Source organism: Rousettus aegyptiacus, unplaced genomic scaffold (assembly GCF_014176215.1).
Source record: "Rousettus aegyptiacus isolate mRouAeg1 unplaced genomic scaffold, mRouAeg1.p scaffold_m13_p_17, whole genome shotgun sequence".
NCBI lineage: Eukaryota > Metazoa > Chordata > Mammalia > Chiroptera > Pteropodidae > Rousettus > Rousettus aegyptiacus.
In genome coordinates this window covers 30,568,239-30,590,315 of record NW_023416292.1, presented here as the reverse complement: position 1 = coordinate 30,590,315, position 22,077 = coordinate 30,568,239, and the positions used below count along the sequence as shown (strand labels likewise).

The following is a 22,077-nucleotide window of genomic DNA, read 5'->3' as shown; positions in this document are numbered from 1 at the left end:
CATTACAACCAAGTACAACAGCATCAAATGAAGAAGATGCCATGTGTGTATGTGGGTTGCTTATTTTTAAGATAAAAGAGACTTTTCCATTTCTGGCCATGAAACTGTAACTTATATTGGGGTTGTCTTCCTGCCATAAAGAACTATAGAACTGGACAAAATACATTAAAAACAAAACAAACACCTGTTTCCCACCATGAACACAAGCAGTACAGGGTTATCTGTGAGAGAAGCAGAAAAAAAATACAAAATAGATGAGCCCTACCATTTCCCTGGCTTCCTTCCTGGGCACCCTTCTAGATCACAGAGCAGGAGAGGGATGCGAGCAGAACAGGGCAGCCTCTCTGAGTTAGGAAGACACAGATCAGATTTTGAGGATGTGGAATTTGAAATGGGGGGCTGGGGCGAGTACTGGAGAGACAAAAGCTACACAGAGGGAAAAAAAAAACACCCAGCAGTCTGCTTAAGGGGAAACTCGGAGTCTTTTGTTAAATATTAAGCTGCGTAAACTCAGAGTAAAACTGCACAAGGCTGGGCAAGAAAACGAACTCTTGAAACTGCGCAATTCCCAGTGTTCACCCAGGAATGGCAGCTGTTCGTATGTGAGTCGGCCAGAGCGGTGAGTGTTCGCTCCATCCCTGGGCATTTAGCAGAGACTCCAGAGGGTCACACCTTAGTAGTCAGGCTAAACTCACCCTAGAGTAAAGGCTAACCCCCTTAACGAAGGTTTAAAAAAATCCTCGAAAGAATCAAGTTGTTTTTATTTTTAATATAAGTATGTGTCGTGTAATATTTATACATACTCGTACTAAAAAATGGCTCATTGTTTGAGGTTCAAGATTAACTGCGTGTTCTGTGTTTTTATTTGCTAAATCTGGCAACTGTAGATAAATGTACCATGGTTACAGAAGATGATAATATTCAAGAAAAGCTGGGTGGAGGATACACAGGAACTCTGCTACCTTTGCAACTGTTGTAAGTCTAAAATCGCTTCAAAATAGGCTAAAAATTTTGTCTATAAAAGATTTTTAATGGCCTAAGAAAATGTTGTTATATGAAAAAAAAAGCAAGAAACAGAACTGTGTATTCGTTATGATATCTCTATGTATTTTTTAAATAAAATTATCCTTAAGGGTAAAAAACAATAAAAGGATATATATAAATATCGACAGTAGTTATTGGAGGATGACTATATTCTATTTTATTTTATTTTTTATACTTTTCAAATTTCCAATTTTTGTACACTAAGCATAAACTGCTTTTAATAATAAACAATTGTTAAATAGTTTTTTAAAAAGAATCAAGTTGATGTGTAGGTTTATTAATTGCCTGCCTATATAAAGCCTATCACTCTTTAAAGGAAGACAACAGAATCCAGATACTCAACAGTATAATCCCCCAATGCCTCGTGCCTAACAGCTACTGAATAAGCAAAGAAGAAGAGAAATGTGATTCTTAACCAGGAGAAAAATCAGTGCACAGAAACAGACTTAAAAGTGACTGATAATCATGGTGAAATGTTCCAAAAAGGAATTTAAACAGCTATTATAAATAAATGCAAGCATTCAAGGTAAAACATGAAGATGATGAAGACATGAACGACAACTACAGAAATAATAAAATGGAACTTCCAGAGCTGAAAATACGATATATGAAATAACAAAAATTAACCAGATCGGTTTACCAGCATAATCAACACTACAGAAGAAAAGATCAATAAACCTGAAGACATAGCAATAAAAGCTATCTAAATTGAAGCACAGACAGAAAAAAGTTGTTCAAACAATGGGAAGATCCACGGTGACCTATGGATCATATCGAGTGACTAACATACATATATAATTGGAGGTCGGAAAGACAAAAAAAGGGTAGTTGGACAAAAATATGCTTGCGGCAATAGTGGCCGAAATTTTTTGAAATTCAATGAAAACCGAAAACTACAGATCTGAAAATTTTAATAAATCCCCAAGAGAATAAACACAAAGAAAATCACAGTAAAACACATCATAATAAAATCACTGAAACCCATGATAAAGATGAAACCTTAAAAGTAGCCAGAAAGAGAGATACAGAGTATACAGAACAAAGGAAAGAGTAACGGCAGGCTTCTTGTCAAAAACACTGTAAGCCAGAAGATAAAATGATATCTTTAAAGTGCCAAAAGAAAAAGAAAACTTACAACCTAGAATTCTATATCCAGGGGAAATAGGATCCTTCAAAAATATAGACAAAATAAAAACATTTTAGGCAAACAAAAGCTGGGAAATTTATCACCAGCAGAAGCACACTACAAGAAATGTTAAGGAGGTTTTTCAAGTGGAAGGAAAACACTACCCAAGGGAAATGAGACCACACAAGGAGATGAAGAACTCTGGGAGTGTAAGCATGTGGGTTACTGCGAGACATCTTTTTTCTTCTTTTAAAATTTCTTTGAAAGATATTTGACTGTTTAAAGCAAAAATAACAATACTGCAGGCTGAGATTCAGAGCACATGCAGAGGAGGATTAATGAAAACAACAGCCCGAAGGAGGAGAAGGGGAAATAGGAAGGGTTGTCGAGCTGTTATGTTTGCACGAGGCAGACCACGGCAAGTGAAAGATGCCGGCTGTAAACACAGAAACCACTTTTAAAAGGAATAGCAAAGTGGTATTGCTAAAAGCCACAGACAGAGAGAAAATGGAATGCCAATAAATAAATAAATCTATATCCAAATAAAGGCAGAAAAAGAACCGATGAGACAAATAGAAGACAATGGAATCACAGACTGAAACATAACCATACCAAAACTGCATTAAACGTTAATGTTTCAGGCATCCCAATTACGAGGCAGAGATTGTCAGAATGGATTAGAAAGTAAAACCCAAGTATATATTGTCTACTAAAATTGCGCTTAAAATGTAAGGTCACAGATAGGTAAAGCCAAAAGGATGGAAAAAGATACACCATGCAAACATGAATCTGATAAAGGACTTATATTCAAAATATATAATGAACTCTTGTAACTCATTAAAAAGCAGAAAAACAACTCAGTTAAAAATGGGGAAAATATTCGAATTGACATTTCACCAAAGAAGACATACAGACAGCAAATGAGCACGTAAAAAGATATTCCACATGCCTGGTCACCAGCGAAATGCGGAGTGAAACAGTGGGATTCTATTATCGATCCACGGAAATAGCTTAACTTAAAAATGTCTGACAATACCAAGTACTGACAAATAAGTACGGGAACTAGAACTTCTGTGTTTTGAGTAATAATGACAAATAAGACTTTTCAAAATGTTACTCTAGAAAACAGTTTGGCAGCGTCTTGTATATGTAAATGTAAACCTGCCACATGATCCAGTAACACTCCTTCTATGTATTTTCCCAAGAGAAATGAAAATATACATCCACACAAATGTGAGCCTTCTTGCAAACGCTCGTCGTGCTTTTATTCATGGTGAACCCGAATGACGAACGGATAAACAAATTGTATCGTACTTGTATAATGAAATACTGACCAGCAATAAAGAGGAACAAACTGCAGGTACAACAGTATGGATGAGTCTCAAAAGCATTACGCTACGTGAAATAAGCCAGACACGTGAGGCTATATCTGTATGGTTCATTTTATGTAAAATCTTAGAAAAGGCAAAACTAGAGGGGTAGAAAGGACAGGTGTTGCTTCGGACTGGATGTGGAGGGAGGCAAGGGATTGCAGAGGGGCATGAGGAACTTTTTTTGAGGAGACAAATATTCTTCATGACGATTGCAGTATTGGTTATGTAACTGTCCAGATTTGCAAAAACTCATCCGACTGTATACTTAAATTGGTGAATTTTATTATGTGTAAGTGACACTCTAATGAAGCTTGAAAGTAATAATAAATAGAAAACAAAAACAAGATGAAAAGGGTAATCACAAGAAAACTGTATTAACACAAGACAAAGATGACTTTTCCAAGGAGCCTTCCGAGACTTCCCCTCCCCTCCCATTGGCCAGGGTTTCTTCGTGTGTTCATTTGTACTTAAACCAGTCACTCACAAGGGGAGGAAACTTATGTGTCATTTGAGTTTTGAGCTTTGACGAGCTCACACCGCAGAAGTCAGGTGTTACTCGCTGGAAGTGGGCATGGAGCCAGCCACCTGCGAGGCATAGGGCTCAACAGAGGTGTGCGGTCTCCTTGGCCACAGTGAGTTTCTACTGTGAGGTAACTGTAGCAGCTGTAACAAGTAAGCCCGCACATTTCAGTACCTTAACACCATTAAATTTTATTTCTCCCTAGCATGACAGACCAGTGCAGGCATTCCTGGGTCGGGGCAGCTTCCTCCATGTAGAGACACCATGCCAGGGTCTCCTGCTTATTCCCCATCTTTGGCCTCCACTTCCTCCAGCAAACAAGGGAAGAGACGCTGAAGAAGCCACATAACTTTTTCTTCACCTGCTCCCCTCAAATACATGCAATTTCTGCTCACACCCACTGGCAAGACCTAGTCACGTAGCCACATGGAGGGAGCTAGAAATGCAGTCCCCACAGCAGGGCTGATTCCTGGTGATAATTCCATGCTGGGAAATGGGACACACATTTTGATGGGCAGCTTATTGTCTGCCACGGTGGAGGCAGACGTAGGGACACACTGGTGAGTGACAAACCAACAGCTTCTACCACAGAGGTGCATGATTCACTCTTTCCCAATGATCCCCCAAACAGTGCTTTGCCATAGATATTATTATTGTCCCCATGTTACAGATGTGGAAACTGAGACCCAGAGAGATTAAACAACATGTACTAGGTCAGAAAGCTTTTGAAAGTGGCAGACCCTGAATGTTTTCACTTGGGCCGTGGGCGTCCTCACCAGGCCCGCTTAACCTTTATTCTAAATCGCCTGAAAGAAAACATCACCACTTCCTTCTTCACCATTTGACTTTTGGAGCCTCTGGCTCAGGTGAGTGCCAGAAAGAGAATTTCTGAGAATGGGCCACACAGGTGGCGAGCAGCTGTCTGTCCGCCTTACATTCACCAAGTTGTTTTGTCACAGTATCACGGACTGTGGAAACACTACACCGGCCCTTTTTTCTAGGGTAATGTTGACCCATGTCTGGGCAAATAAGAAAAGTTTAGTATAAGTGTGTCTGTTCAAGTAAATCCTAACTCCCTCATTCTACAGGAATGACTAGTTCCCATGACTCATGTGACACCCTCCCCCTAAAATAAAGTGTCTCACTGGTTTTTTTATACTAGCACGCAGTAAGGGGTGGTAAACTGTTATTTCTCTAGGTTTTCACCATCATCTTGGACCATTCTTGGTATTCTGTATATCATGCATGTGCCCAAGACCAGCAGAGGGATGGTCTAGAGGTCAGAAGGGTGAGAGGAAAAGGGGAGGACTGCAGAGGGCTGTTCCAATGTATTAAGATAATAGTACCACCCACACCTCAGTTTTCATTAAAACAACGCTAGCCTCCCTATAACTACCACTGCTTGATGAACAGTTCAGAGAAAGAGAATGCTACGTAAATTTATTCTGATTCGGAGTCCTCGGTATATTACCTGAAAATGTATGTACAGAGGGTGAATTTCTTCTGGAAGAGAGAGCCTCATTCAAGGCACTCACCTCTTTAATCAGAGCTCAGGAACTTTCCATCTATTTTAAGCAATTTTCTGCTGGAAACGCAGCACAGAGGTGGTCATACCCTCCATTTCAAGTGCTAATAACTCACATTATAACTCCAGTTGGCTCCCTGGTCTGTACTTTGCATGCTTTGTGGAATCATTTTAATATTCAATAATCACTTTAATATACTGTGTAATCTTGGACAAGTTACTTAGGCTCTCTGGACACCTCATCTGTAAAATGAGGGGGTTGGACAAGGTAAATGATTTTAAATTGCCTTTTTCCAAATAAAATTCAATACAGAAGAGAGATAAAACTACACTAGTTAGATCTGAAGCATCTATTGAGCAGACCTGTTTGTCTAGTGTTATGCCAGGATTCAAAGTTGAGCAGACCACTGCCTCCGATCTCATTCTAGCGGGGGATACGGACACATAACTACAGGACGGTTATGTAACTGCAAGACAAACTAGAGATACGCACAGGGCACTGGGGGGCACCAGCCCAGGGAAATAGAGAGGGCTCTCGACAGAGTGATGAGCAGATGCTCCGTATCATGTCACATCCCTTGGCTCCTCTTGGAGTCTCCACCGAGCTGTGGAGGGCAGTTCCATGCAGGCTGCCAGTGGGCCACCTGAAGCACCTGCATCAGGACGCTAGGCTAGGACAGGTGCACGCCAGAGGCACGGGGGAGTTAACGCCCCTGCTGGCTGACCTCAGCTGAGAGAGAATCAGGGAGCAAATGCTGGAGACTCCTGTTCCCGGGGGACCGTTCTGACGCACGTTCTACACAGCTGGCCCACGTGGCACCACTACCTCCACCCTGGTAGCACACGCTTTATTGACTTTCTCTCAATCCCTGACTTATCCCCACTGCTCCTTTGCTGATGCTTTCTGAGATCTCTTCCCAAATAAACGACTCACTCCCAAGTCGATGTGTCAGGTTTGCTCCCAAGGGAACCTCACCTAAAGGAACAGACACATGAACAACGGCGAAAGGCGTCTCAGAGGGAGGCGTGGCGGCAGCGAATGCTCCAAAGTGAGAACCAGCAGATTGAGGGGAACGCGAAGCAGTTCAGTGTTGGCTGGACCGTCACGTCCGAGCTGTCGCCTACGTAGCATCAAGGTAAATTACCATCCTCTGCCCAGGATGCTCTCAGACCCCTGCAAACCACCACCCTTCGTGTGTGCAGAGAGAACAGGCTGCTTCTAACGTTTGCTGACCAGCGCAGACTCATCGACAGCACGCTTTCCGAGGGTTTGGGGAGGAGAGGCAGGGCTGCTGCTATTGGAAACCATGTCCTTCTCCGGCTCTCCTGTGACTCTGATGGGTCACAGTGCCCTCTCTCATTACGCGGGGCCTCGAGTTCAAGGGCAGCTGACACAGACTAATCACATTCCAGCCTTTCCCTGGAAGCGGAATTCACTGTGATTATTACCTCATAGTACTTAATTTGCAAATGAGGAGTTAGAATTTAAAATGTCTCTTGAAGGGCAGGAGGTGTGGAAGAGAATTTTACAGTGGGGAGGACAGAAAACCCGTTCCTACACCCTGCAACTGTGTGAACATAATAAAAGAAAGGAAAATGAAAAGAGTAAAATGAGAAGGAGGGAAATTAATAGGGGCAAGGTAAAGAGGGGCTGGAAGGCAGGTTATTCAAAATACATGCCTCGAATCCTATTCATTTGCCTGAGGGGGGACGCAGATTTGACCTAAGCTCTCTAATCACTGCCACGAAAAGAAAAACACCGCCAGTTTCAACATTTACAGAGTCCATCAGGTAAAAAGAAACCAGTCGCTAAGGAAAAGCACAACGATTAGCAGTACTGAGACCAGAGTAAAATCTCTCCACGGGTCCCGAGTCGAGTGGCTATAAACCTGTCCTTCCAGGAAACACAGTGACGAAAGGCAGAGGACTGTTTCCTAGGACACTCCTCAGTATAGGCTGATGGCATCGTGACAAAATGCAATTCAGTAAAAGCAACTTTATTGGGTGCCAATATGACATAGCCCGATATCAAGCTTACTGATGGTCTACTTAATTCATAATTCAGGGAGGGATCTTAGGAATGCTCAGAGAGTGTACCGACTGCATTTACGTCCGGTAATCTCCCATAAATATTGTTTCTCTCGGCTGAGTTTTAAAAAATATTGAGGAGCAGTAGGTTTGCAGCATCATCAGGATGCTCCAAGTGGCCGGTTAAGCGCAAAACCACCTGCTCTGCTCATCACCCAGCCCAATTGGGGCAGGTCCGACATCCTCTTGGGAAGATGCTGGGGCCACACCTGTCGTCCCATGTGTCTCCAAAGCGGGTCTCCAATGTTTGCACGGGCGGAGTGCCCAAGATTTTCCTCAGAAAGTAACTCTGCATTTCTCCTAACTCAGAGGCAAATGGGTGACCAAGATCCCATTAGCTTTATCACAGCAACTTTAATCCAGAAAAGAAATATTAAAGCAGGGGCTACAAACCTGCTTTCACCAGGAGGGAAGCAAAGCCATTTGGTAAAGTACAGCATTTCCCTCTCATCCGCGGGGCAGACAGTCCAAGACCCCCAGAGGATGCCCGAAACCGCGGATAGTACCAAACCCTGTACGTACTATGTTTTTCTCCTATGCGTACACACCTATGATAGTATAATTTATACATTAGGCACAGTAAGAGATTAACAACAGTAACTAATAATAAAATAGAACGATGATAACAACATACTATCATAAAAGTTACGTGAAGGTGGTCTCTCAAAATATCTTATCGTACTGTACTCACCATTCTTTCTGATGATACAGTGTCCCCATGAAGAGTTGAAGCCAGGTGAATGTCGCAGGCACTGTGACCTAGCAGCAGGCTACTAAGAGGGTCACTTGAACACAGCACCCGGATACCGCTGCAGCCCAGGCCATAACCAAGATGGTTGCTAAGTGACTAACCTCGGCAGCATCACGCGCGTCTACAGCGCGCAAACGCCACATCTCGCGGGATGTGGCAAGCATCGTGAGATTTCATCAGGCTTCTCGGAAACGCAGCAATTTAAAACTTATGAATTATTTCTGAAATTTTCCATTTAGACCCTGATTGATCACGTGTAACTGTGACCTTGGAAAGCAAAACCACAGATAAAAGGACTACTGCACCCCTAAAGGGGGTAGTTGGCAAAATGCCACTTCCCAAGTACCTTTCAAAATAGACAAAGTTGCAAACTGTACCCTTCTGCTAAATAATTTGCTGAAGGGAATAATGAGCTACAAAGTAAATAAAAATGGAGAGATGTCTACCAAAAAGGTCTACTGAAAAGGATGACGTGGTTTTAGAATAATTAATTGATCTATGTGTCCTCTCCAGTAGAGAGTAGGTAGGTAGCAGGGGTGGTAATCCTAATTTTCCAGAATAAAGCTGTGGCTTGTGCAGATGCGCTTGCTCTGTTCTCTAACTCTGCAGGTCACACATCCAGCTTGGCCCACAGGGGTAGAAGTTGGAGAAAAGGGAGGAGCAGCAGAGAGACAAAGACTTCACTTTGGAAGAGGTTGGGAAGGACTTCCTTGGAGGTCAGCTTGTCTGAGACCCCACCTAATGCAGGAATTCCCTTATAGCTGCCCTGACAAGTAGATATTGAACCGGTATAGTTGCTCTTTAGAGAGGAGAGACTACCACCGTCCTCGTTGAGCTGACTCTGGTTATGACACACCAGGCCAGTTCTGTCTCCTGGCAATTTTTACCCAGTGACTCAATACAACACCTCAAGCAAGTCTAATTCTTCCTCTGAAATGAAAAACTTCAAAATAATCTGAAGATAACTACTCAGAGCTTCCTGTTATCTTCTCCAAATCTTCCAGAAGACCCTAATTCCATATATAAAAATAACGCCTCTCTGGAAGATCAGATAGATTTAGCAAATAAAAAACAAATATAGGCTGCCCAGCTGAATTTGAGTTTCAGATGAACAAAGATTGATCTTAGTATAAGTATGCTTGCTCCCTGTAATATTTGGGACATACTTATACTAAAAAAGTATTCCTCATTTATCTGAAATTCAAATTTAACCAGGCATCCTATATTTTAGCTAGCAACCCTACTCTGGATGCATTTTGTTCCTTAAATGTAGTGCCTAGTTGAACCCAGAAGCAGAGCTCATCAGGTGGGTGAGAAAGGCTTTGAAAAAGGAAAGAAAGAGGACATGGCCCACCCATGCTTCTGTGCCAAGGGTAGGGTGAGATGTCTTCCTGGAGGGCATAAGGCCCCCTCCCCCAGCTCAGTGTAGAGCAGCTCTGGATACCACCTATGCTGGTAGCTCTGGTCTTACATAAAGAATCTCTTCCAACATCTCCAAGCCCCCCTCCGGCTATTTCTAACTTCCTGGGATGTGCCAGCACTGCTTTCTCATAATCAATTTTACTGTCCCTATTCATTGTAGGAGGCTATTTTCATCCTAGTTGACAGCATATTTGCAGAATGCCACACACAATGGCTTGAGCCTCTCCTATCTGCTTAACTCCCTTTAAATTTTGTTTGCTCTTCTGGCATTCGTCCTTTGAATCTCCTTGCAGCATTACAGATCTTTCGATACGTTAAACTAGAGAACGTACGTTCCTGTAGGGCAAAGGCCACCACTACGTCGTTCGCGCAGTAATGATGCCTCGCTTTTGTAGAGGGCTCGTATTGCAAGAGTCTTGTCTCGCTCCATTTTCTTACTTTCTCTGCACTCCCTTCCCCACTCATGTCTCTGAAGGAGTGAGTACATGCCCCAGGGTGGGTGCTGGGGGAACTGGACGCTCTGGCCTGGCAGAAGTGAATTCGAGGCGGATGGGAGGGGGCAGTTCTAGTCATTTAAGAACACTTTCTCCACTGTCTCCTATTTTAGACTTTTAAGGCCTGCGGTCACAGAGCACAGCCCAAGCTTAACCCATTCGAACAGAGGAGACCCCTTGGGGTTTTTGAAGCTCTGACAGTGGGCATTCTACGACTCCCCCCCAGGCCTCATCAGTATTGAATAACTCTCACTCATCAGGAAGTGAAGGCTTCCTCTCCCCACCCTGCCCTTTTTAACTCTTAATTCCATCCCCTCCTTCTATGATTAAATCTTACATTTCTTTCTGATTAGTAATCCTCTGTTTGAGTTTGATAGGTAGAACAAGGCACTTAACAAAACAAGGACCATTTGAATGAGAAGGAGTAGCAGAACGAAATGTCGCCACAGAAAATGCTCCTTCTCCTGCCCCTCTGCTGAGTGAAGCAGGGTCAGGGGTATCTGGAAACTGTGTGGATTGGCCAGTGGAGGTGGCAAAGCTACCTCGCCAAGTCTGGGCGAATCAGGGCAAATCGGTGAATTCAGTCATTGGGAACTTTGACATTTCCATCCTCAACTTTAAATAATGAGGTGATTTTATTGATTTCAGTAGGAAAGCCAGTGAGGGGTGTGGTAGTGAGGACCCTTACCAGGTTTCGGGGCGGGCGGGAATGCCTACAATAAGACACCTGTACCGAAGAGGAAGTAATGGCTGTCTGTTATGACCTCAGCCTCTGAGGGTCACTGCAATCTGGCCTAGGGAACCTGTGGTGGGACTCACCTCATTGGGGATGGGATGGGAGCAGATGGGAGTTTTTGGAGAGCGAGTCTTCCGCTCCAGGCAGACCCACAGACTAACCGAACTGAGAACAACCAATTGGGGCCAAAGCCTCACCTGTGTAGGAGGTCACTCACCTACTCTGGCATATAAATATCTTTTACAATAAAAGCATCGTGAATTAACAGAGTGTGCGGGGCTGCTGCAGGTGCTGTTTCTTTAGTCAGAGACGTATTTTATCTTTTGGTGGTCAGGGCATCCAGCAGGCGGAGTGGTTATGACCAACTGTCTGGAGTTATTAACTTACGCTCATTTTCTGCTACGAAAAAGGCTGTCTCGGGCTGACTCTCATGACACAGGTGACTGCCCACCACCAGCAGGCTATCCACTTTGGCCCTCATTCCACTCGCCCTGCCTGAACAGTCTCATTTATTCTCTCTATTTCAACTACCAACCACTGGGGTTTCCCCCCCCCCCCATGATTGTAAGATGCACCATTAATTTAATAACACCTGGGGCAGGGAGGGGGATAAGAATCCCCATCATATTAAATATACAACATCTACTGCCGGCTCATCCCTACACCTCATAGCTAAAGACCTGCTGATCCTTCAAGACCTGCTTTGCAGTCATCCTCTCGGAGACGTCTTTACAGCCTTCCCCAGGACGGACCTCTCCCTCGTGTCACACCTGTAGTCACGATGCACAGGCTGCGAGCCCTCTATCGTACTCGTCTCCGCATCCCAGGGTCTATCCCCGTGCCTGGCATTAGTTTGCTCTACAAATACTTATTGAGGACCTATCATGTGCCAGGCACACACCCAGGCTTGCGCCTGTTTGTTAAACAGAGGAGTTTTTAACAAACATCCACTCTGCAGTAACATGGGAGATATCTTATAAGATGAGACAGTCTTTTTGTCTGGCTCTTCCATCCTTAAACCGAAATGGGAACAGTAGGTGTGTCGCGCTGTCCTAGTCTGTTCCGGCTGCTATGACACATGCTACAGACTGGGCGGCTCAAACAAAATTTATTTCTCACAGTTCTGGAGGCTGGGAAGTCCAAGATCAAGGCATTGGCCAATGTCTTTCCCAGTAAGACACTTCCTGGTTTGCAGACGGCACGTCCTTGCTGTAGCCTTACATGGCGGAGAGATCATCTCTCTCATGTGTCTTATAAGGGCATTGATTCCATTCACGAGGGCTCCAACCTCAGGATCTAATCCTCCCCCCGGCCCACACACCCCAAGGCCCCATCTCCAAATAGCACTGGGGATTAGGAATTCGGTACGTGAATCTGGGGACATACAAACATGCAGTCCATAGCACGTGCTAAAATGAATGCAATCAAGGGCCTACATGTGTGTTTCCACTATGGAAAGGATCGATCTGAGCTTCTGGAGGGGCCAGGCCTTACTCTTCTCTGCAGCTCCGGAATCTTTCAAGGCCTCACATGAGGCTTGCACTGAGAGATGACTCAATAAAACTGAAAAGCTTCCCAGGGAGATTCTAGAGGATTCTATGGGGTGGAAAGCAACATGGAATTGCAGGAAGGGTAAATAGCATGAAAAGAGGCTCGGTGGCCGGGGTGAATTAAAAAAAATTTTTTTTGTATCGTTTTAAGATATAGATAACATAGAATTTACCCTTTTAGCCATTTTTAATTGTACAGTTCAGTGGCATTAAGTACGTTCACATTGTTGGGCCGCCAGGGATGAATTTTTACGAGTGTGTTTCAGAAAGGTTCATACCTGCTGTAGCGGAAGTAAGATACACTTGTTAGGAAATAAGGACACAGCAGAGTTAAAAGCAGAGTCCGGGGCCCCAGCTCGGGCAGTTTCCCTGCTCACCTCTGCTTTGTTGCATGTATTAATGAGAGGCTGCCGTTTTGGGGGGCGGGGGCCTCCAGTGGGGTTTCCTGTAAGTTTGAATCATCCTTGTGAAGTTTTAAACAATGAACACTGGAAGTTTCCCCAATACTGGGCCTTTTGTATTCAAAGCAAAAGCATAAAACCCTATTGTGGGGTGGGGGTGGTGGTGGGGGGAAGGATATTGGCAACCCGTCGTGTCCTCATGAAGGGATAAATGTAAAGTCTTATGAGCATATTCCATCTGAAGTCCTGTCCCTATTAATACACTTGAGAGGTTTTTTTTTAAGGGTTTGTTCGTGGGAAGCGTTCTAACCAGTGCCATAGGCACCCTGGAGAGGAGAGGAGGTGGGCGGGGGGAAGGTGAGGCCCACCCAGCCACCGGGCGCTGAGCAGAGCCTGTGAGATCTGGGTTCTGGTTTTGCCCCTTCGCCGTGAATCCTTGGGCAGGACAAGTCGCCTAAACCCATAAGGCCTCTGTACCGTGAAGAGGCCACGGCTTTTCAAGTCCTTCCACCTCTTCCAGTCCGATCTGAATAATATCTGGCAAGGGCCAAGCCGCTGGCCGGTGGGTGCTCGGCCTGGGACCGGTGGGTGCGCGTGCGGGCGTCCAGCCCAAGGAGCAGAGGACAAGCGTGGGTGCCTCCAGAGCGGTGGAACGCGGGGTGTCGGGGGAAGGAGCTAAGCGATGGGATTTCCAGACCAGCCCTTCCACAGCCAACTTTTAAAGGTCGGAGGAAAGTTTGTCGTGGGGCTGGGGCCCGAGGGGAGAGCCGGGTGGGCTGCGCCGCCGCCTCCCCTTTAAGCGGGCGGTCCCGGCGCTCGCTCCGTTACCTGGAGCGGGGAGGGGCTTGGGAAAGTTTGTGTTTGTTGCTGGCAGCGCGCCCGATGGGAGGCGCGGGCGGGCGCGCGCCGCGGTCCTTCCCTCCGGCTTTCGGGAAGCGGCCGGGGCTGCACGTTGGCGCGGCGGGGCGGCTCCGGCGCCCGCTCCCGGCTCGCGGGGCCCGGCCGGCGCGAGGAGGGCGGGGAGGAGGCGGGCGGGCGCGCGGGAGCGGGGGGCGCACGTCCGCCCAGGCGGGGACCGCGCGGCTGGCGAGGGAGCGGAGCGGGCGCGCGGCCCGGGCGGAGGAGCGCGGAGTCCGGAGCAGCCGGCGCTGGCGGCGGCGGCGGCGGCGCGGAGGCGGCGGGGAAGGAGGCGGAGGCGGGGGGCCGCTCCCGCGCGGCGAGCATGGGGCGCCCGGCGCCCAGGCCGCTGCTGCTGCTGCTGCTGCTGTTGCTGGGTGAGTGCGCGCGGGGCTCGGCAGGGCGCGGGGGGCGGGCGGGCCCCGGGGGGTGGGGGGCGGCGCGGCGGGGCGCGGCCTGGGGCGCCGAGGGTGCCGGGGCCGCTCCCCGGGGGGGTCTGGCTGCGCTGCGCGGGCCCCCGGCGCGGCGGGGAACCCCCGCGGGGCCTCCCGGAGCAGGGCGAGAACCCGGCCGGGCCGCGCGCCCGGAGCCGGTCGCCGCTCCGCCAGGCCGAGCCTCGCCCCGGCACGTGCGGGGGGGAGTGGCCCGTGCCCCGCCGCCCCCAGCCCGCCCTACCTGTTGGCCGCCGGGAGCCCGGCTCACCTTGAACTCCCGGCCCGGAAGGTGCCTGCGGCCCCCCGACCAGGGTCCCCAGCTCGCGATCGGAAATGTGCGCCTTTGATCTGCCCGGCCATGGGCGAGACCCGCGGACTCGCCGCGCGCACGAACCCAGGCTGAGCTGCCTTTCTAGGGAACGCAGGGGATCCACCAACTTCCTCCTCCGAAGGTCACGGGGTGGCCCGAAGCGCTGCCATAAAAATCGGTGTGCCAGACCTGCCCGTCGTGCTCGCCGTGACGAGAGCTTCTGCCCCAGCCTCTTGCTTTTTTTCCTCCTTGAAGCTGCCAAGATCCACATTCACACACAAAGCCCTGGAGTCTTAGCTCCTCCAACTTTTCCTACCTGTTACTTGCCCCCCTTTCGCTGTCCCCTGGCTTCCACGCTCCCCAAACCTTGGTGCCTCCTGATAATTTGGCCCAGCGCCCTCCCCCCCAACCCAAGGAATCTTTGGTAGGTTTTTTTCTCTCTCCATTTTCCTTTTACTTGAAATACACAGACACCATCTTCATGTAGGTACATGCGGTTATCTTAATGTGGCTATATGAACATAGCTGTGTCCTTATCAGATGCAGAAATACATCTGTTTATTAAGCACCCCCCGTAGTTCCCCAGGGCAGACCCTTAAATGCTTAGATGTTTTTGAATCCTTTTGGCCCTTGTCAACCAGAGCAGAATGAATCCTGCCACCCGACCACGGGCTTCCGTCCCAGCCCCTGGGGGAGGCAGATCAGGATCTTTTGTGGAGGGCCCCAGCTGCACGCGGGGTAAATGACTGCTCTGCACTTATGGTCAGAGGGTCCCAGTGGAGCCTTCCACAGCCACTGCCGTCCTGCCCGCTCCGGGGCTCACACTGCCCCCGCCCCCATGACTCCTGGCTCTGGTGGGCCAGCCTTTCTATCTGCTGCTGCTGCTGCTGCTGTTGCTGTGTCCTCTTCACCTCCAAGGGGGTTTCTGGAACTCGCTCCCCAACAGACCTCTCCAGCCACATTGCTTTAGCTACAGCCACGAGCAGAAAGCTTTCACTTAGTTTTGTAGCATTCTTCCAGGGTCTTGGACCCCAGTGCATTTCCTCTCTCCCTTTCCCTCTGGAACCCTCGCGCTCCTGGTGATTATCCATAACCGTTAATTGGCTAACAGGTTTGGGGTAAACAGGGCCATGGCCGGTCATCATGGCCAGTTGTTGCAGAGGTGTGCCCTGCACAAGGCTAGGAGCTGCTGTTCACTTCATAGCCTGAGAATGACCCCCCACCTCGAGCTGTGCAGGTCACAACCTGTGTGCCAGCAGAGGCAGTGGGGTCAGACGTTTGGAAAAAAGGGTCTATGACTTGACAAGGGAGAGAAGGAGAGGTGGGGGGCAAAGGGAAACTAGCAAAAGTACAAGTGGGGACAGCGCAGCTTCCGGACGCCTTGGTCGTCACGCGGAGTAACCTGCGCTGACCGGGCCCCTCATGTTAACTACACACAGGAAGGTCTGTGTCTCCAGCCAGTGCCCTTCGCCCCAACAGTTCCCCGAACTTGAACCTGCTCACTGCCCCGCGGAATCTCGCTCTGTGTGGCTTCAGCCTGACCTCTGAGAAGCCCTCGCTGTTGGCTCCCTCCAGCCCTGTACCGAGTCCTGAAACTCAATACGTTGACCAGCAAGGTCACCCTTCCTCTTGTGTTGCGACCTGGGCACGACTTCACCGGCACTTTCTTTGACCTCCGCGTGCGTGCATGCCGCCCCTCCGCTCTAGGCCTTTCCCGTAACTCGGGCTGCGGCTTCTTCCTGTCCCTCCTGTGTCTGCGGCTGCCCAGGCGGTGATCGTTCCCTACAGTTAACTTGCAACATGGTTGACTTTCCCCTCCCTTCTAAGTTCATCATTTTCCTAAAGCATCCGTTTTGGGGGTCCTGCCTTGGAGCATTGCTTCTTCACGACTTTCCTCCAAAGAGGTGTTCCCCCTCTGTTCTCTCCCTCCTAGTCTTCTCTCTGATTCAGACACTTCGTTCTAAGTAACCTGTTTGCTGTCTTTTTCGTGGGCCGTATGTAAACCCTCTGGCATTTCCATTTCTCCTGGCCTTGGAATGCCTCTGCTGCTCCTCTCTTGCCTGTGTAGTCTCTTTTCCCATAAAACTCACTTCCTCCATGGAGCTTTCTTCAGTAATCCTCCCATCGCCATCACATCAGAAGCCGCTCAGCTTCAGAGAGCACTTTTTCACGTCTATTGCCTGCATCTGACTTATCTTGTTTATCCGTTCAGCACAGCCCATTTCAAGTGTCCGTAGGAGTCCATAGAATGTCCCAGACAAACGCCTCACTGGGGGTGGTTGGAGGTGGGACGGGTGGACAGATAATAAAACAGCTAACTGCAAGACAGAATGAAATACCTGACTTAGCAACCAAGTAGGAAGCAAGGAAGAGGATGATTTTGGTTTGACTTCAGGTTGGGGTTGATTTTGCTAAAGAGGTGACGTTGAGCTGAGCCTTGAGGATAATTAGAATTTTGAAAGAAAGGCTGGAAGAGCATTCCAGGCTCTGGGGAACGGCGCCGAGCGTGGATGAGTGAAGGTACATGACTCCTTCAGGAATGACGTGGAAGTTCGCTCCAAGTGTAGGTGGGAGGAGGAGCAGACTGGAAAGGTGGGTTTGGGGGGGATTCCGGAGGCTTCTCGTGCTGGGCTGAGAGGTCTGAACTGTGAGGGGTGGGCTCGTTGGCCTGTGGGTGCTGCCAAGCAGCCTGTGCTGCTTCGATCATCGTGCTTATACCCCTCGGGGGCAGGGCCGTGTTGGTCTTGTTCACTATAGGATGCCTGTCACTAATAGGGTGCCTGCACATAGCAGGTGTGCAGTAAATATTGTCTGGGAATACTTGTCTGTATCCTTTGATCGGTGGCTGATGGGTAGCCATTGAAAGTTCACAGGGTGAGGTTAACACAGCACACTGATCTCTTTGAGGAGGGTAAGTCCTTGCTAGTGTGCCCCATGAATTGGAGAGAGGCAGGTGTGAAGATTGTGGAGTGATTACTACCTTTTCTCTAAATTTGTGCTTTTTAAAAATTTGCATATCCATCGAGGTAGTTTTTAAATGACAAAAGCATTATGTGTCTATTTCAGCATTCACTGTAGCATAGAAGGGTATCATGTTAATTAGGCAGGACGAACTGCTTTAACAGACTCGAAGCGTGGTGGTGGTTCGGACCATAGCCCTGCCCTTCCTCACAGTCCCTTAGAGGATGCTTCGATGGAGAGGTTGGTGGGGTCCATGCTCCACGCAGTCGTCTGGCTCCCAGACTGATGGCACTTCCGCCGTCTTCAACCTGTGGTTTCTGAGGTCACTTTGGTTGTCACCATTGCCCTTCCTGCCCCCGTAAAGGGTGAAGGAGTATGGAGGAGATGTGTGGAGGCTTTGCGGCCAGACCTGGAAGTGGCACACATCATTTCTGTGCACGTTCTGTTCGAGAGAAGTCGGTCCACGCCACACTAGCTGCAAGGGAAGCTGAGGACTGCGGAGTAGCCTGGCAGCCACGCGCCACCTGCTATGGGAGATGAGAAGACCAAATCTGGGGACAGGTGACAGCCTCTCTGTCAGCTATAAGGGACATGAGGTTTTTACAAAAAAACAAACATGGCCCCCCTTCCTAGGCACAGCGCTCAGATCTGATGGACGTGCATCTGTATCCGAATAATTTATTTATTCTTTTCTGTACAAGGCTCTGCACCTAACAGGTGCCGAGTAAAAATAACAGCTCTACAGAGGGCATGCAGATCACGCATCAGGCTCTTTATGGGTATTATTTAATGCTCACAACAGCACTTTGAGGAAGGTGCCGCTGTTTCCTTCATATTTCAGGCGAGGAAACCAACACCCAGAAAAGTTAAGCGACTTGTCCAGAGTCATTTAGCTGCTCTGTGGCAGAGCCGTGTTTGCTCCCAGGACTCCGTTCTGCTTCTATTGAGGAAAAGTTGGCGCATGGTCGCCATAACCTAACTGCTTGAGGTTAAGTTTAGGTGAAAAGGGGTGATTCAAGTGGTTTGAAAGCAAAAGTGCGGTTAATTAAGAGGGGCTGTGCCAGGACGCACCTCACAGATGTGGCAGCCGCGTCCCCTAGCAGGGCACGAAGCCTCCGAGGACAGGGACTGACATTCACCTTCCTCCAGAAAACAGTGAAGCAGGAAGGGAAGCCTGGCAGCAGGAACCCTCGTGAGTTCACCCAGCCCAGCGGGCTTCGAAGTGCTGCGGCCTCAGGGATTCCTTGGCACTCATTTTAGCCTTGTTAACAATTCCTGTATCTGCCAGGCTGATTAATGCCTGCCCTGGCTATAATTATTCTTATTAGCCTGCTGAATAGGAACCTCGTTGTCGGTGCCCATTCCTTACAAGGCAGTCGGGCCAGTCGGCATTTATATGGCTGTTTGGTTTGAATGACGAGTCCTGAGCGGATTTTTACCCCATAGATCGAATGTCTGTTTTCATACTGGCGCTGCGTCTGGCAGTTAAATAAGGTGTGTGCTCGTCTGTCGGTGTGCGACTGCGTCTCACCTTATCGAATGGAGTTGGGGGGAAGCTGTCAGGGCAGTTCGTAGCTATTCAGTTTGATCGTATTGGTTTCTTAAAGGCAGGCTAGCGAGCAAGGCCATTCAACTCTCTGCTTTGGGAAAATAACTTGAACTGGCAAAAATTCTTCATGATTTATCTGCTGCAAGGGCCTAGTGCTGCAGTTGGCACAGTTAGTGGTTTTTTAGATCTTGGAACATTTCCCCCCCGACACCAACTGTAGTCTTTGTGAAGCAACAGACTGAGACCCAGTAGTTAAAACGCTGTCCCGGCCAGCAGCGCGGTGTTCTGTAGACCAGGGGTGGTGGCGCTGTGTGCCCATTTGTGTTCTCCGGATACTGGGTTCTCCACAACGCCCGCTAAGTGTGTGTGTGTGTGAGATTATGGAGTCGCTAGGCAGCATGGTTCAAGTTTAAGTGTGACGTTCTGGGACCTTAATTGCATCCTGCTTCGCACCTTTACAAGCAGCTGAAACACGGAAGTGTTTGCATCACTCAACGACATTTCAGGGGAATGGAGAAACACTGGCGAGTGTTGCTCTGTCTAGGATGACTGCGGCTTAGAACCGTGCACAAAGGTTCACGGCGCATTTCGGAACGGGTGCTACCTTTGAATCCTAATAAGGTAGAGGAGAATGTGCCGACAGAGGGGTTACTCCTCGGACCTTCGAAGTGACAACAAGCCAAGAACATCCCCGAAATGGCTCTTCCTTGTTCTTATTTAAAGCCGGACTGGGCCAGAACGTCCAAGCTTGCTGGCCGTGGTAAGGGACCCACGTGGGTTTGAAGTGGGCTGTAGGCTTGTCACGATATTGATGCTCTCAGCCCCGGAGCCCACAGGTCACAGATGTCTCCAAACCAGAAGCCATGTTTGCCCTGAGATCCTTACAGATGCGATCGCTTCCCATGTGTCCTGTGATTTGAGGGAGGTTGGCAGTTACCTCTTTTACCTGGTGAACCTGAGTCTTTAGCCCCACCCTGGCCTTCGGATGAACTGATTGAGGATGGAAGTTGAGAAGCTGGGGACATGATGAGAAGCTCATTTGTTCATTCAGCAAATATTAAGGGAGTGCTTACTGCCCCAGGCTGGGCATTGTTCTGAGTGCTGGGAATTCTGCAGTGATTAGAGCTGACTTAGATCTGCTCTCCAAGGGTGGGGCTGGATGCAGCAGCCCGATGATTGGTGGTGTCACCAGAAGGTGCTGCACCACCTGGATGATTGAGGTGAAGGTCAAGGGCAGGTTCTGGGAATGCCTGCAGTTAGGGGACAGGAAACGGAAGAGAGAGTTCTGGAGGGAGCGGACAGAGGGGTGGCCATGGAACCAGGACAGCACCCTGCCGGAAGCCAAGCCGAGATGGGTGCGAATGGAGTCGTTAAAGAGGGATTGGTCCAATGCTGCCGGAAAGCCAGGAAGGTAGCGATTAGCCGTGGCGTTGGAGACCGAACAGGAGGGTGGCGAGCGGCGGAGGCGGAGCGTGCGGGGAGCAGTGTGGTCTGGGGGGCGCGCCGCCTGCCTTGCTCGCCACCGCAGCCCCGAGCGCGGCCACAGAGTCTCCAGACGTGCCAGTTACAGGAGGTGTGTGTGCGCCCTTTTTCCTCTGCGCAAATGGGGCGGTTTGCCCGTGTTCCAAGGGACGTCCACTTCCGTGTTGATTGGTGGCATGAACCTGCTCCCTGCAAGCTGCACTCAGGCCTGGAGCTGTTGGCATCTCTGGCACAGGGACTTTGTGGCGGTTCTGTGACCCATCTTTCTCCCGTCTCCCTCCGCTAAGGTTACAGCAGTTTCGTGTTGTAAGTAAACCATGACGTGTGTGTATCCAAACCATTTCTGCTCTCGTGAGTGACTCGTGCAGAGAAGGAATAGGGCACAGGCGCTGGATCCATCCTCCGTTTGAGCCCTGCCCTCTAGCGCTGTGAAACTCGGACAGGCTTCTTAGCCTCTCTGAGCCTCAGTCTCTACACCCGTAAAATGGAGCAAAGACCTCTCGTGCAAGTTTGTCGCGAAGACTGAAAACAGTCTAGAAAAATGGACACATTAAACTTCATGTATGTAAATCCCTAGAGCTTTGCTACTTGGGGTGGGGTCTGGGGACCAGCTGCATTGGCAGCGCCTGGGAGAACCACGTGGCCCTGTCCCGCACAGCAGCTGGATCCCCAGGGGATGTGAAGGCATGCCGAAGTTCGAGACGCCCTGGTTTGCAAGAGCACTTGACACACTGATTCTTTAGTAGCCCAGGCTTCCTGGGTGGACTGAGGCAAGGGCCACGGTCAGAGTCAGAGTGAGAGGCGCGCGGGTCCGTGGGAATGGGGCAGGCGTCCAGTTAGCCATGAAGGCCTGTGGTGGAGACAGTCTGCCTCTGTTTCCTGACTTTGTGCCACCAGGTGTGGCAGCCTGGGAGCACCGATAGGACTCTGTGTGACCTCTGCTTGTGGTGAGAGCGGAAGGATGAGGGATGCGGGAGTCTGTGAGGAGCTGAGACAGCGTCACAGCCACTGGCCAAGAAGTCCGGGTGGGAGGGACAGGTGAGTGAGGCTGGAAGGCCTGATGAGTCGCAGAAGGTTCGAGGGACCGGAGGATGTGATGAGGGCTAAAAAGCAGATTCAGAGGCCCAAGGGAGGGTGTGGGCGGGGAAGGTAAGAGGTCAGGATCGTGAGAGGTAACTTCTGTGTGCAGGGTCTTGGAAGTGGAAACGTGAAGGGTAGCGGGCTGGGTGGGCCGTGGCCAATATAAACACAGTTTTTACCTCTCGTGTCATTTTGGCCAGTTTACCTCTGGATTGGGCCCGAACGGATTAGGACAGTGGTCTGCAACCTTTTTTGGCTTCAGGGACCGGTGCTCCTATGAGAACCTAATGCCTGATGATCTGAGGTGGAGCCGGGGTGGTGATGCTGGTGCTGG

General features: G+C 49.1%; 1 protein-coding gene and 1 long non-coding RNA gene across 3 annotated transcripts in view; one reads left to right on the top strand and one right to left on the bottom strand.

The window, feature by feature from the left end:
• The window catches only part of LOC118612907, a 136,222-nt gene extending 127,754 nt beyond the window's left edge, over nt 1-8,468 (bottom strand). The window contains exon 1 of the long non-coding RNA XR_004955251.1: nt 8,368-8,468. This is a non-coding gene — a long non-coding RNA (uncharacterized LOC118612907). The remainder of the gene's footprint in view (nt 1-8,367) is intronic.
• A 5,607-nt stretch (nt 8,469-14,075) lies between these two features.
• The window catches only part of PTGFRN (prostaglandin F2 receptor inhibitor), a 66,844-nt gene continuing 58,842 nt past the window's right edge, over nt 14,076-22,077 (top strand). Inside the window, exon 1 of one of the 2 annotated variants that reach the window (XM_036235033.1) lies at nt 14,076-14,304. In XM_036235033.1, the coding sequence (XP_036090926.1) occupies nt 14,253-14,304 (52 nt within the window). In that variant the 5' untranslated portion in view covers nt 14,076-14,252. The remainder of the gene's footprint in view (nt 14,305-22,077) is intronic. The other variant, XM_036235032.1, reaches the window with a different exon arrangement.